General features: G+C 45.3%; 1 protein-coding gene across 1 annotated transcript in view; it reads left to right on the top strand.

Annotated features, from left to right (window-relative positions):
* The window catches only part of Ccz1 (vacuolar fusion protein CCZ1), an 85,444-nt gene that overhangs the window by 16,894 nt on the left and 47,544 nt on the right, over positions 1-21,006 (top strand). The window contains exons 6-8 of the mRNA XM_050174212.3: positions 5,065-5,195; positions 10,829-10,873; positions 17,064-17,201. Coding sequence (XP_050030169.2) covers positions 5,065-5,195; positions 10,829-10,873; positions 17,064-17,201 — 314 coding nt within the window. The remainder of the gene's footprint in view (positions 1-5,064; positions 5,196-10,828; positions 10,874-17,063; positions 17,202-21,006) is intronic.

Genomic DNA, 21,006 nt, shown 5'->3' with positions numbered 1-21,006 from the left:
TGTGTGAGAAATTTCAAGATGGTGTCACTATCCAGCTTTAATTTTTTGCATTTATTATCTGGCTTACCAGGCCTCTTCTCACATTAAAATGGCTTTAATATTGCTTTCTTTTGTATTGTAGAAGGGCAATTTACTAACAGAAGTGGATTTAATTCTCCCTTCACTGTCCCTGAGCTGACAAATTACAATTCTCAAATGCCGTAAATATCTTGCTGTGAATGGAATCTTAATAAGCCAGAAACGATGAAAAAAAAAAGTGCAAGCTTTGAAAAGCTTGTGGGCTAGCTCTACATGAAGTCACGAGATTTGTACAGTGTCTTATCGAGACTGGGTAATTGGTTGGTGATAAATATGTTACTCTGCATCATAAGTGAACCAGTGTCTCAAGCTAGTCAGTTTTGAGAAATATATTATTGAACAAGAACTTTCCAAATTTCCGAAAATTCCTTGAAACCTTTGCATTGTGCTAACATGCCATTGCTGTGGTCCAGGTAGGGTTTCTTTAAGAAATGTCTTGGCGTTTGAGGCACTACATGAAAAAGGGAAATAGAAATGCAGGTTCACAGGACAAAGCAGAACTAACAACTGTTAGTTTGCTCTGTTGTCAAATTTGCGAATGCACATTGTCGCCGTCTCCCCTTGTATTAGTCACTACTACAGTCAAGCCTCGATATAACTAACCTGGATCTGATGAAATTTGCAATGTAACGAGCTATTTAAATTTCTGGATCTTAGTTCTAGAAACCTGTTTTCTTTTTTGCAATTTAACGAAGCACTTCTGTGACACGGTTTCGGTTTAATGCAGTTTGCAAGCAACCATTTCAAGCATGTAATTGGAGCCCAGATGGTTGGTAAATCTAGCAAAAAAGCATAGAAATGATGGCCGAGGCTAAAGTTATTTGCAAGCATCTTTCCACATTAAAAGTTTGAGCTTCAAAAATGTTGTCGATGTACATGCACCGCCTTCGATGCATGCGGTGTTCAGGAAACCCTGCTGCGCCATTTGTCGCATTGGTAAACAATTTGCTCAGACTGCACTGCCTGCGGCAGCTCGGAACGTTGAGAGGAGCATGAGATGGCGATTTCTTCAGCACAAGAGAGTTTGAGAGGGAGAGGGTGCTGGTGGAGACCCACTCGCAATCTGCCTTCACCCCCTAACAAACGCATCTCCTCTACCCTTGCCATGGCTGCACATAGCTGTCTATACGTGGGCCACGCACCATATCTCGGAGGTAATCTATGGCTAGAGCAAGCTCGAGCCAAGATGGTTGATGCCTTGAGGTGCATTGTGTTCCTGCGCTTCTAGTGTTGGCAATTGCTTCATCTCAACTTTCTGAGACGCGAGGCACGGCGCAAGGTTTTAGCTGGTGTCGTGGCACCGAGTGTCCGTGGTCATTGAGTGAGATCTGGGGCTTTTGAGCGATCTCAGACAGTCACTTTTCCCAGTATCACTTTCAGTGCACGCTTATTGGCTGGCATGGCAAAGCTGGATGAGCTGATTGTCTGGTTGAGCACTACGTCTCACGAAAGCAATAACGTCCTCGAAAGTGATAGTCCGAAAATATGTCCCCTGCTCGTGTTTGCCTGACCGTACGTGACACTGATATAACCATGAACCTTACTTCGTGTTGTTGTCTCTCTGCCATCGCGATAAATGCTCTACCTTTCTGGCAAAACTGTTCACATTTCTTTTTCTTTTCTCAGGATGAATATCTGGATCTTTTTATGTTTTTACACATTTGTTTTTAAGCGAGGCTTTTCTTGCGTGCCGTTCCGTGGTTTAGCCTAGGTCTGTCTGTTTCACGCCATTAGCCCAAGTAGATTTGCATTCGCCTGAAGAAAATAATAAATAAAACATGACTGGCAGCAGGATTCAAACTTTCACTCCCCAGCACAGCAGCCTAATGCTCTAACCGTTAGATCACAACCGCACATACAATTCTCTCGTGCCAACATCAACTACTTCTTTGAGATGATCGCCGCTTGTGGATTATGATTTCCATGCAATGGCACATGCCCACAATGGGGAACTGGCCAAGAAGTGAATGGTACGCTTAAATAAGAAGTGAAGAAATACAGTTGAGTCCACTTAATGATATCAAGAAGAACAAAAAAATTTAGTGATTATAATCGATCATCGCTATATCTGGACTGCTATTAAAAAAACAAAAAAAGAAACTATCGAGCATCTTCATAACTCCCAAACCAAGTTGCTCTCTGTGGCTTTTGCAATCTGTGTTTGGGCGGGACGCACTACGCAGTAATGGCGGCAGATACGAACTCGCGTAGGCAAACTTTCTGCCTCGTCTGGGCATCGTACGTTTAAGGGGAACTTAGCAACATAAATGTCATGATTATTCTGCATGGCAAATGCCGCCCAGAAGGCAAAATTTCAATTGTTATGTCCGATATGTGGTGAATAATTTATAGGAGTGTGTCAATATCAAAATTTTCAAATAGTACCACTATGAATCGAATACGAACACTTAGCATTGAATATTGAATCGAATATCAAATAATGATATGTGCATGAATTTATTATCATGTTGGTTTATTTTAATATGTTGGAACATTGCAATTACATTGTCATTGGTAAAAAAATTAAACGTGTAAGCAGGTATAAAAAAAGATTGTGTATTTGCCTCATGTTAACTTTGAAAAGATTGAATAATTTCTGCTAGTTCTTTGTTCTCGCTAGCCTGGGTCTTATTATACCGCATCAATTTCCCATGAACTCAGAGGCATCTGACCCTGCACCAGTTATCACTCATCGCATTTGCTGTCAAGCAATAAGCTCAGGATTGTGGGTGGAACCTGCAAAAGAATGCATCGTTGCCGTTTGAAAACCCATGCCCCTTGCCATTGAGAGGCTGGCTTTCCTGCAAAACTTAGACGTCCAGTGGCTAAGCGTGCTTTACAAGCGAAATTTCGCCAGCAGCATAAAATTATCACAAAATTCAGCACAAGATCAGACGCACTTTCATAGATTAGACAGAAATAAACGCCAAGAACAATCATCGCTCCCGCACAACCATCAGTATATTGGATTTGTTTCGAATATTTGTATCCAGTCGAATGTTTGAAAACTTGCAAATAACCAGTTTTCAAATCAACTATGAAGATTAAAAATACGGTATTCAATAATATTTGAAATTTTCGAATATTCGCACTTCCTAATAAAATATCATTATATATGTTTTTTTTCCCATAGCCCTAATGGATAAGTTGATGCTCTTAAGTCAACTCATCGTTATAACCAATATGCATCGTTATATGTGGTATTGTTATATGTGGACTGCACTGTACAAGCCTACATAAGACTTGTAACATTGCCTAGCACAGGTACGCGAGAGCCCATGCACGTGCTAGTTTCCTTTATGACAGAGGGGCAGGAATGAAATGGGCAAATTTATGGCATTTTATTAAGTGCTTAATGAAAGCTTCACTTCACAAAGATTCCGATGTAAGTATTGGATCTGCATAATTTCATGTAATTTGTGGGCGCCATCTCACAATGGCTGTGGGCACTAAGCACAGTCAGCCATGGCATCCAAGATTTATTACAACTGGCACTGGGTCAAATGCCACAGAGTTTATGGGCACTTGATGCAGTATAATAAGGCACAGGCTGGTGAGGACAGCTAGTGGGAATTACTAAATTTTCTAAGGTAACGCGAGCCAAACATGCAATGCTTTAGTATAATGGCTTACTAGTGCAGTTTTTTAACATTGACAATGTAATTGCAATGTTGCATCATAACAAATTAGCCCAACTTGCTAATAAATACACGTGCATATCATTATTTGATCATCATCATCATCATCAGCCTGGTTACGCCCACTGCAGGGCAAAGGCCTCTCCCATACTTCTCCAACAACCCCGGTCATGTACTAATTGCGGCCATGCCGTCCCTGCAAACTTCTTAATCTCATCCGCCCACCTAACTTTCTGCCGCCCCCTGCTACGCTTCCCTTCCCTTGGGATCCAGTCCGTAACCCTTAATGACCATCGGTTATCTTCCCTCCTCATTACATGTCCTGCCCATGCCCATTTCTTTTTCTTGATTTCAACTAAGATGTCATTAACTCGCGTTTGTTCCCTCACCCAATCTGCTCTTTTCTTATCCCTTAACGTTACACCTATCATTCTTCTTTCCATAGCTCGTTGCGTCGTCCTCAATTTGAGTAGAACCCTTTTCGTAAGCCTCCAGGTTTCTGCCCCGTAGGTGAGTACTGGTAAGACACAGCTATTATACACTTTTCTCTTGAGGGATAATGGCAACCTGCTGTTCATGATCTGAGAATGCCTGCCAAACGCACCCCAGCCCATTCTTATTCTTCTGATTATTTCCGTCACATGATCCGGATCCGCCGTCACTACCTGCCCTAAGTAGATGTATTCCCTTACGACTTCCAGTGCCTCGCTGCCTATTGTAAATTGCTGTTCTCTTCCGAGACTGTTAAACATTACTTTAGTTTTCTGCAGATTAATTTTTAGACCCACTCTTCTGCTTTGCCTCTCCAGGTCAGTGAGCATGCATTGCAATTGGTCCCCTGAGTTACTAAGCAAGGCAATATCATCAGCGAATCGCAAGTTACTAAGGTATTCTCCATTAATTTTTATCCCCAATTCTTCCCAATCCAGGTCTCTGAATACCTCCTGTAAACACGCTGTGAATAGCATTGGAGAGATCGTATCTCCCTGCCTGACGCCTTTCTTTATTGGGATTTTGTTGCTTTCTTTATGGAGGACTACGGTGGCTGTGGAGCCGCTATAGATATTTTTCAGTATTTTTACATACGGCTCGTCTACACCCTGATTCCTTAATGCCTCCATGACTGCTGAGGTTTCGACAGAATCAAACGCTTTCTCATAATCAATGAAAGCTATATATAAGGGTTGGTTATATTCCGCACATTTCTCTATCACCTGTTGATAGTGATATTCAAAGCTAAATTTCATATTCAATTCATATTGAAAAACATTGATATTTGCACACCCCTAGTAAAATCATGTTATTGTAGTGGTGTCTTAACCCCAACCCTTGTCCGATTGTCTCGCAGCAAATTCCCCGCCTGCGTGTCCAGCACGCCGACCTGCTAGATGTGTTCCAAGGAGTGCAGTTCCTGCCCCTGGACAAGCACGCTTTCCTCCGAGTCCAGTGCTTTGTCAACCGCCTTGAGGGACGCTTTGGGTGAGGCAGATGGCCGCTTTTGTCAACACTGGAAGTGTTGCACTTGTAGGTCTCTGCAGTCAAGCGCTGCTTTCAGTGATGATGAAAACATTGTTTTACTTCATTTCACACAATTAATCATCACCAATTCTACCAACTATCAGTTCTGTTGCTGTGATGAAAACATTTTAACTTGGGGATTCTTTGAAAGCCTCTGCCGAGTGCTGATAAAGAGTTTCATAAGAAATTCTTAATGCTACAGTAGGCAGGCGATCACAGGAAAATTGACTGATCGAGTGTTTTATTTTCTTGAAAGTTCCAATGACACGTGACAACTAAAAGTGTACATGCCTAGCAAAAGATCTGTACCCCAACCACAGCACAGGCAACAGTCATCACATGTATTGCACTAATGATGATAATTTACCATATTTACGCGATTCTATCACCTCTTCGATTGTGACAAGCACCCGGTTTTTCAGTCAGATGTGAGAAAAAGTTTGACAGTTACGATACTCCATGATGCGAAATATGAGCGCAGCTCTATAGTACATGTTTCTATTTCGCATGTGAATATTTTGTATTATGATTATATAGGTTTATATTAGGACAAGAGTGCTGTGAGTAGTGCACTTTGTTTCCGTACAGACGACGCCCCCTATCCTGCCACCATATTCTAGTCATCATAGCCGCACAGCCCGTCTCGCGTGGCACTATACTTCTCATGCTTTCGTTCCACCGATGATGAGAGCGACCTTTTGTTGCAGGGAAATCGTGCCACCAGTGTCAGTGGCGGTAACACTCAAGGTAGTGTCACATCGAGCGTTACTCGTATCCGCTCGCCATCACCCCTTGCAGCAGGAGTGATACACATCACACACGCTGGTACTGCGGACTGACCTCAGCAACTGATGCCGCGGACGAGCGTAGCCCTCCCCACCTCATGCCACCTAGGCCCTCCCTCGAAAGTGTAGATGAGGTTGCCCACGTGGTGTTAGATGCTGTGGCCACCAGCAACTCGGTGCATGAGTAGGCCGTTTCCCCTCCGCTCCTCCTCTACTTTCCTCTTCGCCCGCTCTTTCGTTCTTTTTTCCGCATTCGCTTTCATTTTTCGCCTGTGCTCGTTCGCTCTTTTAAGAGGTGTAATGCAGCCGACACTGAACGCAGGAACAAGCGCTTAAGAGCTGCAGTCTAAAATGCAGAGGACTTCATTATGACAAACATCCCGATTTTTATACTTTGAAAAATGCAGAACATAGTTTAGCACCATCGGTTATTTCCTGACCAGGTTTTTATAGTTAGAGAGAGAAATAGCGATTTTTTTCTCTCTTGCAAAAAAAATCAAACTCTGAAGTCACTGAAGGTGCTAATTGGGCACTGGATATAGGTGACGTCCAATGATAGCAATCTTCCTATACTCGCAGGAGCTTCCAACATCCACAGCCTGGCAAAGCACGACATTCGAGAAATGGAAGGTGGAATCAGATATTGGGGAAGTTGGGTATACAGTCGAGCCCACTTATAACGGCCCCACTTAAGACGAACGCTCGCTTATCACGAACAAGTCCGGCATGACCGTCAGAATATATGTTTAGGCTATGGCGCTCGGTCTCAGCTACAACGAACGCCCGCGAGCCTTGCCGATCGGCTACAGTGAACGCCTTGGTGTCGCGGACCACTTTCCACGTGGTGAGATCCGCCGACCCTGTGCTGTGCACGCTCTGAGAATTGGCTTTCCTGCGGCGTCTCGCTGGAGGCACGGAGGAGCGGCGATGCGGCGAGGGGATCGCCGCAATAACGAGAGAGAGAGAGAGAAAAAAAAATGCCGGCGCAGCACGCATCAGCAGCGTGAACACACAAGTCGAAAGTGCCAGCTCATTCGCCACGGGACCCCACTCGCCATCGTCGACGTCAGGGCAGCGGCGAACTTTTCCACCAATTGACAACGTAGCACGTGATCACGTGCTTTCGTACCCCCTCTTCTCCCTTCCCCCCCCCCCCCCCTTAACGCTGCGCCTCACACCTCACACGACTGCGGGACTGTCTTTTTCTTACTTGTGGTTGTGCTAGCGTTGTCGGCGTTGTTTCCTACTGGTGTGCTCCTGTGCCTATCCGAGATGGCAGATTCGCCAGCGTCTACTTCGACAGTGAAGCGAAAAGCTTTGGACTTGGCCACGAAACTGTTGATCATGAAAGACCTTTCCCAAGGCGCGAAAAACCACGAACTGGTGAAGAAGTATGGTTTGTCGAAATCGACAATATCCACGATACTAAAAGAGAAGGACAAAATCTACAATAGTGCCGCCACGGACTCCGCGACGAAGAAGCGCCTACGGAAAGCCACATATGCAGACGTTGAAGACGCACTTCTAAAGTGGTTCCTTGATACTCGAGCACGCAATGTTCCCATCAGCGGGCCGCTGATGTTGTCCAAAGCAAAGGACTTAGCGTTCCTCCTGGACTTCCCAGATTTTTCTCCTGGCAATGGCTGGCTCCATCGCTTCAAGCTCCGCCACGGAATTATTTTCAAGACCATCAACGGCGAATCTGCATCGGTAAGTGACGAAGATATCAACACGTGGATGTCTAAAAACTTGGCCCGTGTATCAAGTTATGCTGAAAGGGATGTGCATAACGCCGATGAAACGGCGCTATTCTATCAAATGCTGCCTGGCAAAACGCACGCTATGAAGGGTGACAAATGTGCTGGCGGCAAGCACAGCAAAGTTCGCATAACTGTGCTTTTGTGCACCAACATGGATGGAAGCGATCGAAGCTTGCCATTTGTCATCGGTAAATCAAAGAGGCCACGTCTTCCGCACATATGTACCAGTGCGTTACAGGCATAACTCGAAGTCGTGGATGACACGCGAGTTGTTCGCGGAATGGCTTATTGACTTTGACAGCAGCATGGCGAAGAAAGGGCGCGAAGTTCTTCTGATTCTCGACAACTGTACCGTCCACCATGTCGAAGCTGTCTTAACGGCAGTTGAGTTGCTTTTTCTGCCGCCAAATGTAACTTCAAAAGCGCAACCGCTGGACATGGGTGTAATACGGTCGTTTAAAGCGGCCTACAGGCGCCGTGTTGTGCAGCGGATGCTGATTGCAGTTGATCGCCCCGCTGCCAATGTGCCTCTGCAGGTCTCGCTGTACTCGGCGATAGAAATGATCAAAGCGGCGTGGATGGAAGTGACACCCGAATGCATCCGGAATTGTTTTCGCAAGGCCGGCTTCGCTGACGCACCTGAAGCAGGCATTGAAGACACTGAACAAAGCCAGCCTGACGACGACTTGTGGCGACACATTGTTGACGCTAACCTGGCCGCCTGCGATCTTGATTGGCAAGGTTTTGTTGATGTGGACGACGCTGCTGAAGTTGCGGAGTCGTTTTGCGACGAGACCGCCGTCCGGGAAGTGCGGGCATCAAGCCACGCCGAAGCATCGGACGATGACAACGATCCGTCGGAGCCAGCACCCGTAAGCGTGACCACAGCAGTGAGCCATATTGAGGCACTTAGAAATCTTGTGTATTTTAAGGCCTTGGGTGACGAACACATCGCAGCTTTGAACAAGCTTGAAACCGCCGTCATTGGGTGTGCTCTGACGAGGCAGACAACGATCACCGATTTTTTTTTCTCAATAAATTTTTGTTTTGATTGATGTCAATTTTTGTGTGTGGCCCACATACCACGAACTTCTGGATAGAACGAACGAATTCCGCGTGACGCTCGGGTACGTTATAAGCGGGCTCAACTGTATACACCACCTATTGCAATGTTGGTTTCATACTTGATCGTAGTGCATATGTCTTATAGAGAAAATTTTTCTGTAAAAAATCTGTGCATTACAGTTGAGTAAATGTGGTAACTACCTAGTCGAAAGAGTTGTTTGAACTTTTAAGGAAATGGGAAAGGATATAGATAGTAAATAATGTGATGGCTGATTCTCGCTGATTTCTTATTAGCTGGGTGAAACTTTATGGACCAGTCAGTCTGTGACTTAGAATGTGAAGTTCTGATGCATGTATTCCAGCGGTCTCCTGTGGAATGGCCTTGAATTTCAATTTTTATGTGCCGTACAATTGAGTCCCTGCATAACGAATAGTACCGGTTCAATAAAACATGGGTGAAAGCAGCAGCTATGCTTGTAGCTATGCTGTCAAGCGAGCAGTTTCATTTTGCCCTGCCGTAGACAAGATGGTGGATGGTGCGTTGATGCAAGTCAACAGCCTCGCGCTTTACATTTTGCTTAGACCCTATTGCTGCTTGCTAACAAGAGCACCCATGTCAAAATACCAGACATTTAGGACTAAATTTCTTTATGTGTCACTAAACCAACCACATGTTTTATTTCATGGTTATTTGTAAGATTCCTGGCACTGACTTTCCACTGATTTCATTGTGATGAAATTAGACTGAATAGTTTATCAGGGAGCAGGAACAAACTGCAATGTTCCAGTCTGATTCCTGGCTGTTGCAGGCTGCACCTTAATGGAGCCAAATACAAAAAAAAAATACACTTGTGTACTTTGTCTGGGGGTGCGTGTTAGAGGGACACTAAAGAGAAAAGTAACTTGAGCTACATGTGTAAATTGTGCTTCTCCAATACCAAAAAGCCACATTTACTACAAGGGGAGGCTAGCTAAGCCAGAAAAGAAAAAGATTCGCAAGAATAGAAGACAGGTGGTGCCGCTGCCTTGAAGTTTCTCGTAGTGACACCATTAATTGCAATGTTGTCTGCTCGCGGCCAGTTAAATTCTTATTGTAAAAGATGGACTGCTTTGTGTTCTAAAAGTGCCAAACACTGATTTTGGCACGCTTCAGGAACTGTTACTGAACTCCGACAGCCCAATTAGGAGAAGATACTTTGAAAGCCATGACGTACCAACCAGCACCGTGGTTTTGACGTGAAGTTCAGAAAATGAAACTTTGACCTATGTAGTAATCAGCCTCTTACCATGTAATTAACAAAAATAACGGTTTGAAAAAAATACTTTATTGGTTTAGACTGCTCTGTCATTTCTGTTTACTGTCCCTTACAGACCCCAGCTGGTATGCGTTCCTTAATTATACGCAGGTGCACACGCCCTGCACCGAGAGAAATTCGTCTGCGTTTTGGGAAAGCTAGCGAAAAGGAAGGCAGTAAGATGAAAAGACTGCAGAAGTTGAGGGGACGCTCAAAGCCAACAAAGGAGCGCGGGGTCTGTCTAAAACTGTTAAGGCCTGCGAGTAAACTTATTAGGCATCTCAGTGCTCGTACTGTGATCGGAGACGACACATGTGCGTATGTAACAGTGGCACCTTTCCCTGCGTCGCATGGTTCACCCCATAACACCGCTGTTTTGGTGAAGCTAACTTTAAAGGCAAATATTACCAAGTGAATCAACAGCGTATTTCGGTGCCTTTTCTGTCTTTCTTTAAATTCAATCTGCCAGATAATACGACCAGTTTTTTCAATCCTGTCAGAATCAAAATAACGGAAATCGACTGTATTTTAAATTAACTGACCAGTACTTAGTAGCAGTAAGTTGTAGAAATAGGCTGAAGCAGGTTGTTGATGTGTGTTGTGTTCATTGCTTACAAGCACAGCCAATACTATGCTTTCAGTGTACCAGTACAGCAGCGTGTCCTAATTAAGTAAAATTTAATTTTCAGACAAATCCGGTCTTCCGTCTTCCTCTGCAACGACCTCCTTGTCTGGTGAGTGCATGCTGTGCACCTGTCAACTTCCCCGAATTTCCCTGAAAGTTAGGCATGAAGCTCGTCATACAATTTTACTGATGTATCGTCAATTTCAAGGGGCCATGAAACATTTTTTGAACATAGTAAAAAAAAAAACGTGTTCCTAATCTGTAGATGAAGCTCCCATGAACATTTGAGCCAAATGTTATGCCACTGTGTGCTGCAGAAAACCGGCAGTTTCGTACAAAAATTATTTTCTCCCTTTTGCCTATGTCATCAGCCACTCCATAATCAGTGAGCCGGATCCAGTAACCAGTGGGCTAGGATCATTGTTTTGCAGGGGGGTGTCGACGACTCGCTCGACGCAGCGCGGTCACGGTAGGAAGAGCGGTGAGAGCCCCGCTGCTGCGAGGGAAAGCCAACTTCCGGGGGCACTTTTCCGCCGCTTGACGATCGATATATCGGAAGTCGCTGCTATTTTTGTTCTGTGTAAGCGTAATTTTTGCTATATATACTCATTGTAACTACACCTTGACCAGAAATTGTTTGGTATATAGAGTAATTCGATGTAAACGGGTTCGATACAGTCGGGTTCGACCGTAATATCAAAGTCGCTAAAAAGTCACTGTTATCTAAAAACACTGTTTGGCTTATCAGTCTCTGCTGATCCAGGTTTACTGTCTTTTGTGTGTTGTTTAAATGCAAATAGGCATTAAAGGGGCCATTGCACCAATTTTTCTATATTGAGTTATGCATTGCCGGTTAAACTGCATGCGTCCCCCATCAGGCTGGCAAAATTTGACTGCATTCTGTGCTGTAGAGCACTTGTATTTGATTTTTTCTATATCGCAGTAGTTAAACCTTGAAGCAGTCTAACAACACTGAGTTGCGATGAAATTGCACCTTAGGAGACGACTCTCTCGGAGCAACTGAAGCTGAAATCAAAAACCATGCTTTTGCATGCTGCAAGCATCGGAAGCGATTGCAGGAGCTAGAAATGCGTCATGGCTGCCGTGCATCATTTTTGTGTTTTATCAGCTTATCATCTGGACAATGTAGTTGCTGTGAACACCTAGAGTTTACTGTGCTTTTATGTTTATCAGGGAGCTATCATCCGTACTTCTTGATTTCAACATGTACCTGACTTTATTGTCATAAGTATGAAAGCCTACGAGTTCAGCTGTCTGTAATCATCGATAATCTGTTGCAACCTATTTAATGGTTATGTGCCACTGTGACACAAGAGGCATTAGAATCCCTGAGTGTACTTAGATATGTGTCATAGCGCTCTATGCATGCACTTCTCATCACCACTCTTGCCTCAAGAGTCAACAAGCATCTTAGGTCACTTTCATCGACGTGGCATCACTGCATTGATGTCCCACACCTGCGCATCCGTCCGATTTGGTGCTTGTATTTGGCTGTAGCTTGTGAGTGGTGTAGTGCATGCACGTAAACATTGCATTTGATCACATGTTAGGTAAAAGGAAAATAAATATAGTTGCATGCATCACATTTACTTCTGTTCAGGATTCCCCCCATAGTAGGTGACGGTGGGAATTCCGCTCACTGCTCCAGTTTACTGCCTATAGCACTGGGTTTACCACCTGCCGCTCCAGTTGACGAGTCAAAATTTCCAATTATGCTTTTCTTTTTCTATCCTCAGGTGTTTTTACATGTGAGGAAATATCAGAAAGAAAGAAAGTTACGTAGAAGTTTAAAATAACACTTTTCTATTGCACTGTCAACAAAATATCAAGTAGAAAATAGGCCGTCGGGAGGTGCCATCGCACCGCGGAGTGTGTGACAAGAGCGACTTTCCACTGAGGCAACACCACCATTCTAAAATGGAGCGATCTGACCTGCAAATAGCCATAGTACAGTCGAACCCGACTATATCAAACCCGTTCACATAGAATTATTCTGTATATCGAACAATTTCTGGACACGGTATAGTTGCAATGAGTATATGTAGCAAAATATTTACGCTTACATCGAACAAAAATTGCAGCGACTCCCAATATATGAAACGACAAGTGGTGCAAAAGTGCCCTCAGAAGTTGGCTTTCCCTTGCGGCGGCGGGAAAGACCGGCGGCGCGGTTCCATCCAACTGTTCTTCCTACCGTGACCGCACTGCGTCGGTGGAAAAAAGCCCCCAGAAGTTGGCTTTCCCACCCAATGGAAGGGAAACTCGCCGACAAGTCTCAAAGTGTTTTAGTGCAGTGGTGCGGCTCCATCCACCCGTTCTCCCTACCATCACCGTGCCACGTTGGGTGAGCCGTCGACACCCCCCTGCAAAAAATGATCCTGGCCCACCCTCAGCGCTTGCTCAGACAGCCAATCAGAGGCTCTTGCGCCCTTGTCGTGCAAGATGGCGCAAGCGCAGGTTGTCTCGCTGCTTTTCTGGTTCACTTTTTTTGCACCTTGTGGTTCTTCTCCCGCAGTGTTGCCATTATGAAGCGGCAGAATTTGATTTTCAGCGTGAAGCTTGAAATCATAAATCGGGTCGAACATGGTGAGAAGTCGGATGACCCCGCGGCGTGCAAGATTCCGAGGAGCACTCTCGGCATGGTCCTGAATAAGGGGGAGACTAGGGCTAAAGCGGACAAACTCGTGACCCGGTGCCCGTGGCGCCTGACAAGTATGCACAGTCGTGTATAAATGGTTCATCTGAAATTGTTTCAGACGTGCCGGCTTCCACGTGCCCGGTGGTAACTGTAAATTCTGATGAGTTCAACGAAGCCGTTGCCAGTGATGCCAAAGTTTGGAGCGAGCTGTCAGAATATTTAGAAACTGTTGACGAGTTGACAGTCGACGAGTTTGTGAGTGCAATTGATGGTGTCGTGACCACGGGAGAGCCTGAAAACAAAGACTGCATTGCTGACGTTGTACTGAGTACAAGTGAAAGTGGGTGCAATGAGGAAAGCAATGATGGTCCTTTGCCCACATCCTCCAAGGTGATTGGTGCACTCTCACTAGTCCGGTGCTTCTGCGCGAATGTGGAAGGTTGCGGCCTCAGCCGCTCCAACTCTTAAGACAATGCGGAGAAGTGCGTGCGTTGCAGGCAGCGAAATTGCCCAAGCAGATGAAAATACAGGACTATTTCATGTGAAACTAAGCTAGTTTCTTCAATAAAGTGGTTTTATAAATGGCATGTGCTTTTATGATGTCCAATTCTTTAGCAGGTTTATATCGAATTATGCCCTATATCGAACTCATAGGCATTTTTTTGCAAGTTCGATATAGTCAGGTTCGACTGTACTGCATTTCGCTGTGCAGAAATGAAGCAAAAGAAGTAAATGAAAATGAAAAAAAACTTGGCGTTGCGATTCGTTACTGCTGCCACAAGCACACAGGAAGCGCATGTTTCGCACATATTTTGACAATAACAAGCTATTCATTTCTATGTCGTGATGCACTTTTGCGATCGTGGTAGGATGTAGTGCCAACTCATGTTAATTTCATCATTGTAGCATCCAAAACTGGTAAGCTTGCAATTCAAAATGGTGAAATGGTTACATCGGAAAAAAAGAAAGAGAAAGGAAGAGGCTTAGTCTCGTGCGTACACCCCCTCCCACCCCCCTTTCTTTGCAGAAGGGTTGAAATCCGGGCCAGTTGGTACATAGTGGAAAGGAAAAACCAGTCACAAAATACAAAGGACAAAAGGAGAGGTTGTGGTGGGAACCTCACCTCTTGTCCTTTATGTTTTGTGACTGGTTTTTTTCTTTCAACCTCTTTCTTTTCGTAGCCACAAAATGTCCACCCCTCAAAAATGTATGGGCAGATCCGTGGTTTTGTCCTATAGTCAAACCTGGTTATATCGAACTTGAAACATAAAAACATCTATCAGTTCAATATAGGGCATAATTTGATATACTGTATTTACTTGATTCTAACGTGCCCTTGATTGTTATGCGCACCTGGTTTTCGTGACCAAAAGAAAAAAAAGACGCCCTCGATTGTAACACGCACCCATTTACCGTGACCTAAAACCGTGACCATTTACCGTGTCCTTTACAGTACCGTGCAGCTCATTTTGACATACAGAAATACAACTTTCTCTCATTTTCCCGATGCATAAAAGTTGCGATAAATAAAAAAAGTTGCAGTTTCACCCGAAAGGCGAAGCATCGATTACAATAGCAAATTAGTAGACAGCTATATGAAAAGTAAAGGTAGTAGTTTTATAGGCCGTATAAACTTTTAAATATTTGCTTAATAACTAAATTAACAAGCATGATGTCATGCGCGCACAAGCAAACATGAACACGTCTCACTCGGTGACCGCGGAAACTCTTTAAACTCTGGATTGAAGAACTGTGGTAGCAGGAGCGAGGGAATTGACTTTTGTGCGGCCTCTTGCTTCGACACGAACTAAGCGACGAGAACACAGTGCGGTGCACCTAGATGCACCATCGCAGATCGCTTTCAAGGTAGGGGCCACACGGCCACGCCGTACGTAGCAGCCGCCGGTGTAGAACGCCTCTCCTGTTTGCGCCATTCCCGCACGCAAGTTTCGGGAACTCCAAACGCCCGTGATGCGGCCCGATTTCCCTCCGTCTCTTCACAAGTGGTCGCTTTCCTTTTAATTGCAGCATCATGATGAACTCGGCATGTCTTTGCAGTCGGCACTTCTATGCTGATAGAGCAAACACAGAAAACGGGCAGACAGATAGTGCACTAACCTAAGCCAAAGGAAGCATTGTCTAAGCACACATACTACAGCACATGGACAAAGCTACAGCACTAGGCTCGAAGCGCATATGAGGTGGCCATTTCTAAATGTCGGTGGCGATATGGTAACGTAGATTTAGGGTCGTACTCGATTCTAACGCGCACGAAATTTTTGGACCCGTCCTATGGGGAAAAAGTGCAAGTTAGATTTGAGTAAGTACGGTAAGCCTGCTGAAGAATTGGATGTCATAAAAATGCATACCATTTATAAAAGCACTTCATTGATGAAACTAGCTTAGTTTCACATGAAATAGTCCTGTATCTTCTTCTGCTTGCGCAACTATGCTGCCTGCAACAGCATGCACTTCTCCACATTGTCTAAAGAGTTGGAGCTGCTGAGGCTGCAACCTTCCACATTCGTGCTGAAGCGCCAGGCTAGTGCGAGTGCACCAATCACTTCGGAGAATGTGGGCGAAGGACCATCATTGCTTTCCTCATTGTGCCCGCTTTCATTTGTGTTCAGTACGATGTCTGCAATGTAGTCTTTGTTTTTGGGCTCTCCCGTGGCCGAGACACCATCATCCGCTCTCACAAACTCATCCACCATTTATCGGTCAGTGGCTTCTGGAAATTCTGACAGCTCGCTCCAAACTTCGTGGCTTCATCACACTCATCGGAATTTTCAGAGTCACCACTTGTACATGGCTGCCTTGAAGTCTTATAAATGGCCGTCGTTTCATGGGTCTTATACTTGGGTCATTTGTCCGCTTTAGCCCTAATCTCCCCCTTGGATTCTTGGATTCTTGTATGCTGTGACATCTGACTTCTCACCGCATTTGACTCGATTTATGATTTCAGCTTCATGGTGAAAGGCAAATTCTACCGCTTCATGCTAGCCATCACGGCAACATTGCAGGAGAAGGCCCACAAGGTGCAAACACAATGAATGAGAAAAGCAACGAGACAACTTGCACTTGCACGGCTTGCACTGCACGACGAGGGCACAAGAGCCTCTGATTGGCTGTCTGAGCATGCACTACGGGTGTGCTGGGATCATTTTTTTGGAGGGGGGTGCGACGGCTCACCCAAGGTGGCACGGTGATGGTAGGGAGAACGGGTGGATGGAGCCGCGCCACCGCACTAAAACACTTTTGAGACTTGTCGGCGAGTTTCCCTTCCATTGGGTGGGAAAGCCAACTTCTGGGGGCTTTTTTGCACCGCTTGACGTTATTTACACAGGGAGTCGCTGCTATTTTTGTTTGATATAAGCATGATTTTTGCTTTATATACCCATTGTAACTATACCTTGTTCAGAAATTCTTTGATATACAAAATAATTTTATGTAAACGGGTTCAATATAGTGAGGTTCGACTGTGTATAATTTAATCTGCCATTTCAGACTAAAGCTTCACTTCAGATAGCTTCAAACTTGTGCATTGGATCTGCATAATCTTTGTATACCAGTTTTTTAGTGGAATGTTGAGCAGGGAAACAACTTGGCTCGTGCCTCATTCTCTGTTGCCTCTGTACAGGAGTGGCCTGGAGCAAGGGGACATGCAGGTGCTCTACCAGTATCTGGTGCACGATGTGTTGCAAAGCACCGTTGAGAGCGAGCTGCTTCCAGGTTGTACCTTTGCACCGAGACCAGCAACGGGTGCCACCCAGTGCAGGTGAGACCCTGGCAATGCTTTATGTACTCTGTTTCACACATAGCAGGCAATGCAGCTGAGTGCTTTGGTTTGTGATGAAAAGTAAAGCTTCCACATGAGAAAGAATGGCGTAGGTATGCCTCATAAAATTCTATGTAACATTTAACCTGTGGGATTCTCCTCCGTACTCTTGGGACAAAGGAACGACAACACAGTAGTGCAAACAATCACAAGGGCATTTATTGCACCTTTCATAGATCAATGCCTGCTAGCCGAGTTGCTATCCACAAAACATGCCGATGGGCGCGCGACAAATCTAGAAGTCCGACTCACCGCGACCGGATAGCGAGCGAATATGTTCGCCCCATGCTGGATCCCAATGCCTGGTCATTTGCGTGTACGGTCACGCGAACGGTGGCGCATTCGAAGGCGGCCACGCGAGACGGTCTCGCAGAAGCAAGGGTCGGCGCACGCGCGGCACGGCACGTCCGCGCTGCTTGCTGTCTCGACCCAAAAAGAAAGCGCCTTCCGCTCCCGCACCCAAGTAACCCCGCTGGTAGCAGCGCAACACTCGCGCCATCTCTCGCACTGCGCTTCAACCACATCGACCGCCGCGGGCGTCACGGAGGCCACGCGGCGAAGCGGGATTGCAGGAGATGGGGGAAAACGATATCTGGGGGACGCGCGAGAGTCGCACATCCCCACAAACATTATGCAGTCAACGTCCAATTTTGCGGACTCCCTAGGGACCACGAAAACATCCCACATATCGGGCAGTCCAATAAAACAAATGTATGGTGTTAACTGCTCTCAAGGGCTGAAATCTACACAGCAAGCCCAATATAGCTTTAAGGACCTCTGTACTCTTACTGTGGCAGGACATGGTGGGTTGCGTGCATGTTTAATTAAGGAACGCATTTTATGTCCAGTGACAGTGGCCGCTTTGCACTGTTGGAATGCTTCACCGAAATACAGTGTATATGCTTGACTGCGTAACATAGCCACTATATTATGGCGAAACACACTTTAGGGAACCAGCATTATGCAACACTTGAGGCCCTCATCTTGCTTTCCACGATTACATGCCATCAACGAAGATGACAAAAGCAGAGCTGGCGCTATTGCCGACAGCGACCAATTCTTGAAATGAAAAACATGGCACCAAATATCCAGAATCTTGCTAGCGAACATCGGAGCACCTAGACCTAACAACAGCTCAAAACTACTACGGCTGCCAGCCTATCAGTGTGCAAGAGCACTGTTTCAAGGCTGGGACATAATGAGAATGGCGGTAGTGGTGGCATCAATTAATGCCGTTTCGTACATGCAGGGACGGAAAAAAATCAGAAAAATCTGACGTTGAAGGGTTCAACGTCCGAATTTATTAACATCCTTATATATTGACGACTCTATGGGCTACATGGTGGTGTTGCAAAGGGGGTCCAAATTATCAGGCATGTCCAGAAAATCGGTCGATGACTTTAATAGCAGAACATGGTCTAGTTATTACATGGAAGGCGTCGCACATCTAAGCTTATTTACCACTGAATGAGTGAGCAGTGGCGTCAGCACACTGCTCATGTTTGCAGCAAAAGCACAATACTGTGCATAAATAATGGATGATTAGATGCAGCTTTGCACCTGCAAGTTGTAGGTGCAGTATATAAGGTAATTATTCTGTAAAAAGCATCTCAGATCAAAAGCTACCATGCTGCGAAACACACACTTGTGTAGCTTCTGCAGCATTGCCTGCTAAGTTTGAAAAGGAGTAATAGACTCACTGACTGTTACTACCGCTGCATCCTGATAGTAGTGAAGTGCAAAGATACACATCTAACACACTGAATTCAACCCTAGGTTTTCGAAACTACTGTGTTTACAGGATTGTAGCACAAGTTTTTTTTTAAATTTTCATTGCTTAAACTCGACCATTGCATTACATTCGAATACAGTAGACTCATTAATTGAAACTCGAAGGGACCTCGGGATTTTGTTTGAATTATCAGGAAGTTCGAATTATCAGAAATTCTCTTATATAGGATTCTGGGCAGGATGATAGTACACATTATGCTTACGCATCCATTTTAATCACATCTTTAAGAATTTCCATGCTTTAACTACAAAAAATAAACAGAGGGCAGAGGTGAAAGGTCCACAACCAATTTACTGGCCACCTACTGGTAACCAAACCTTTGAAAAAACAAAGCTGGATCCGTATTACGAGTTTGGTGATTGTCATCCAATAGGGTCACATCAAAAATGTCTTTCAAAAGTGAAAAACTCTGAATACAGACCCAGAGGTGAAAAGTCCACAACAATTGCCATCTATTGCTGACCAGACGTTTTAAAGAAATTGTGAATGGTCAAGTGCTTCGTAGCTACATGTGCCTTCAGCACGACGCTCTCTATGCTAGTAAGAGCAGCCAATTCGTTTTGAGAGCTTTCTGTTGCTGTCAGAAACTTGCGGACCTGAGCAGTGTAGTGGAAGGCCTGTGCAGGTGTCACATTGGGTTGCTCATCCAACTCCTCCTCTTCACTTTCGCTGCTGCATTGTGGTCGCGCCAGCTCGGCTCTGAAGTCGTCAAGTGTGTCCTCCCTGCGCACACACAGGTTGTCATCAGCAGCTGCAAAATCACTGAGGTCGACAGCTATGTTGTGCGCTTGCAGAGCAGAAAGCACTACGCTTGCGTCGTCATCCTTGCAGCAATCTTCAGCTTCACTTTGCTGGCAGTTGGGCAAAGTGCCAGGGATGCATAAAGCATGCTGGAAACAATTCCGTATTGTTGGTGACATTACAGCGTTCCAGGTGTCGGCGAGCATCCCCAACGATGAGAGCAGTGTTGCACTGTATGGCATGGAATTGTCCATGCATAGCAACATTCTCTTGAGCAGCAGCTTCCTGTAATTCATCTTCAAGCATTTTATTGTGCCTCGATCGAGTGGCTGGAGGACAGCTGTTGTGTTGGAAAGCGAAAATTTGCGGCGAATTACTTCCAGCCTCTCCACGTCGCCATGTGCCGGGCAGTTGTTAAAGAAGTCCAATATTTTTCCTTTTGCCCTCTTCATCTGCCCATCCAGTTTGCGGAGCCAATCCTCAGATAAGGATTGCATCATCCGTGCATGCGTGTTTCCTGCGTAAGCAACTGGGAGTGTTCAAATGCCTGTAAAGCACCTTGGGACTTTGCCTTCCCCACAACGAAAAGTTCTGGCTTGTGGCTTCCATCCATGTTAGTGCAAACCATGACGGTTAGCCTTTCTTTACTTAGCTTTCCGCCAGTCCATCGCTCCCCCTTGCGACACAAGGTATGATCTGGCAGGCACTTAAAAAACAGCCCCATTTTGTCGGCATTATATATACCAGTCGGGGAGTATTCATTTAGGTGGCTCTCAAGTCGCGTCTGCTGCCAGTCGGCAGAAACAGCTTCATTGACCGCTGCCGCTTCACAACTTACTGTTTTGAAGGCAAAGCTGTGTCGTTCTTTGAATCACGAAATCCACCTAGCACTGCACTTAAAACCTTCAATTCCCTAGTGCGCAGACAGTTCTACGGCTTTCTCCCGCAGAACTGGTCCACTTACTGGAAGGCTGGAGCTCCGTGCGCACTTAAGCCAAAGGAGAACCGACTTTTCAGATCAGGGTGCGCTGCTTCTCTAAGCCTTTTTCCATCCAGGGCGAAGCAGCTTGCGTTGTTCCGCAGCTTGTCCTTGGCTTTAACTATGGTTGTTAGTGTACTTTTGGTCATTGCATATTTCTCCGCCACTACAGTTTTTTTAACTCCAGCATGGACTTCTTCAATAGCAGCCAATTTCTCTTTGAGGGATAGCGT

This window comes from Dermacentor andersoni, chromosome 8 (genome assembly GCF_023375885.2).
Source record: "Dermacentor andersoni chromosome 8, qqDerAnde1_hic_scaffold, whole genome shotgun sequence".
Lineage (NCBI taxonomy): Eukaryota > Metazoa > Arthropoda > Arachnida > Ixodida > Ixodidae > Dermacentor > Dermacentor andersoni.
Note: the sequence above shows the minus strand (reverse complement) of the source record. Positions and strands in the feature narration are given on the sequence as shown.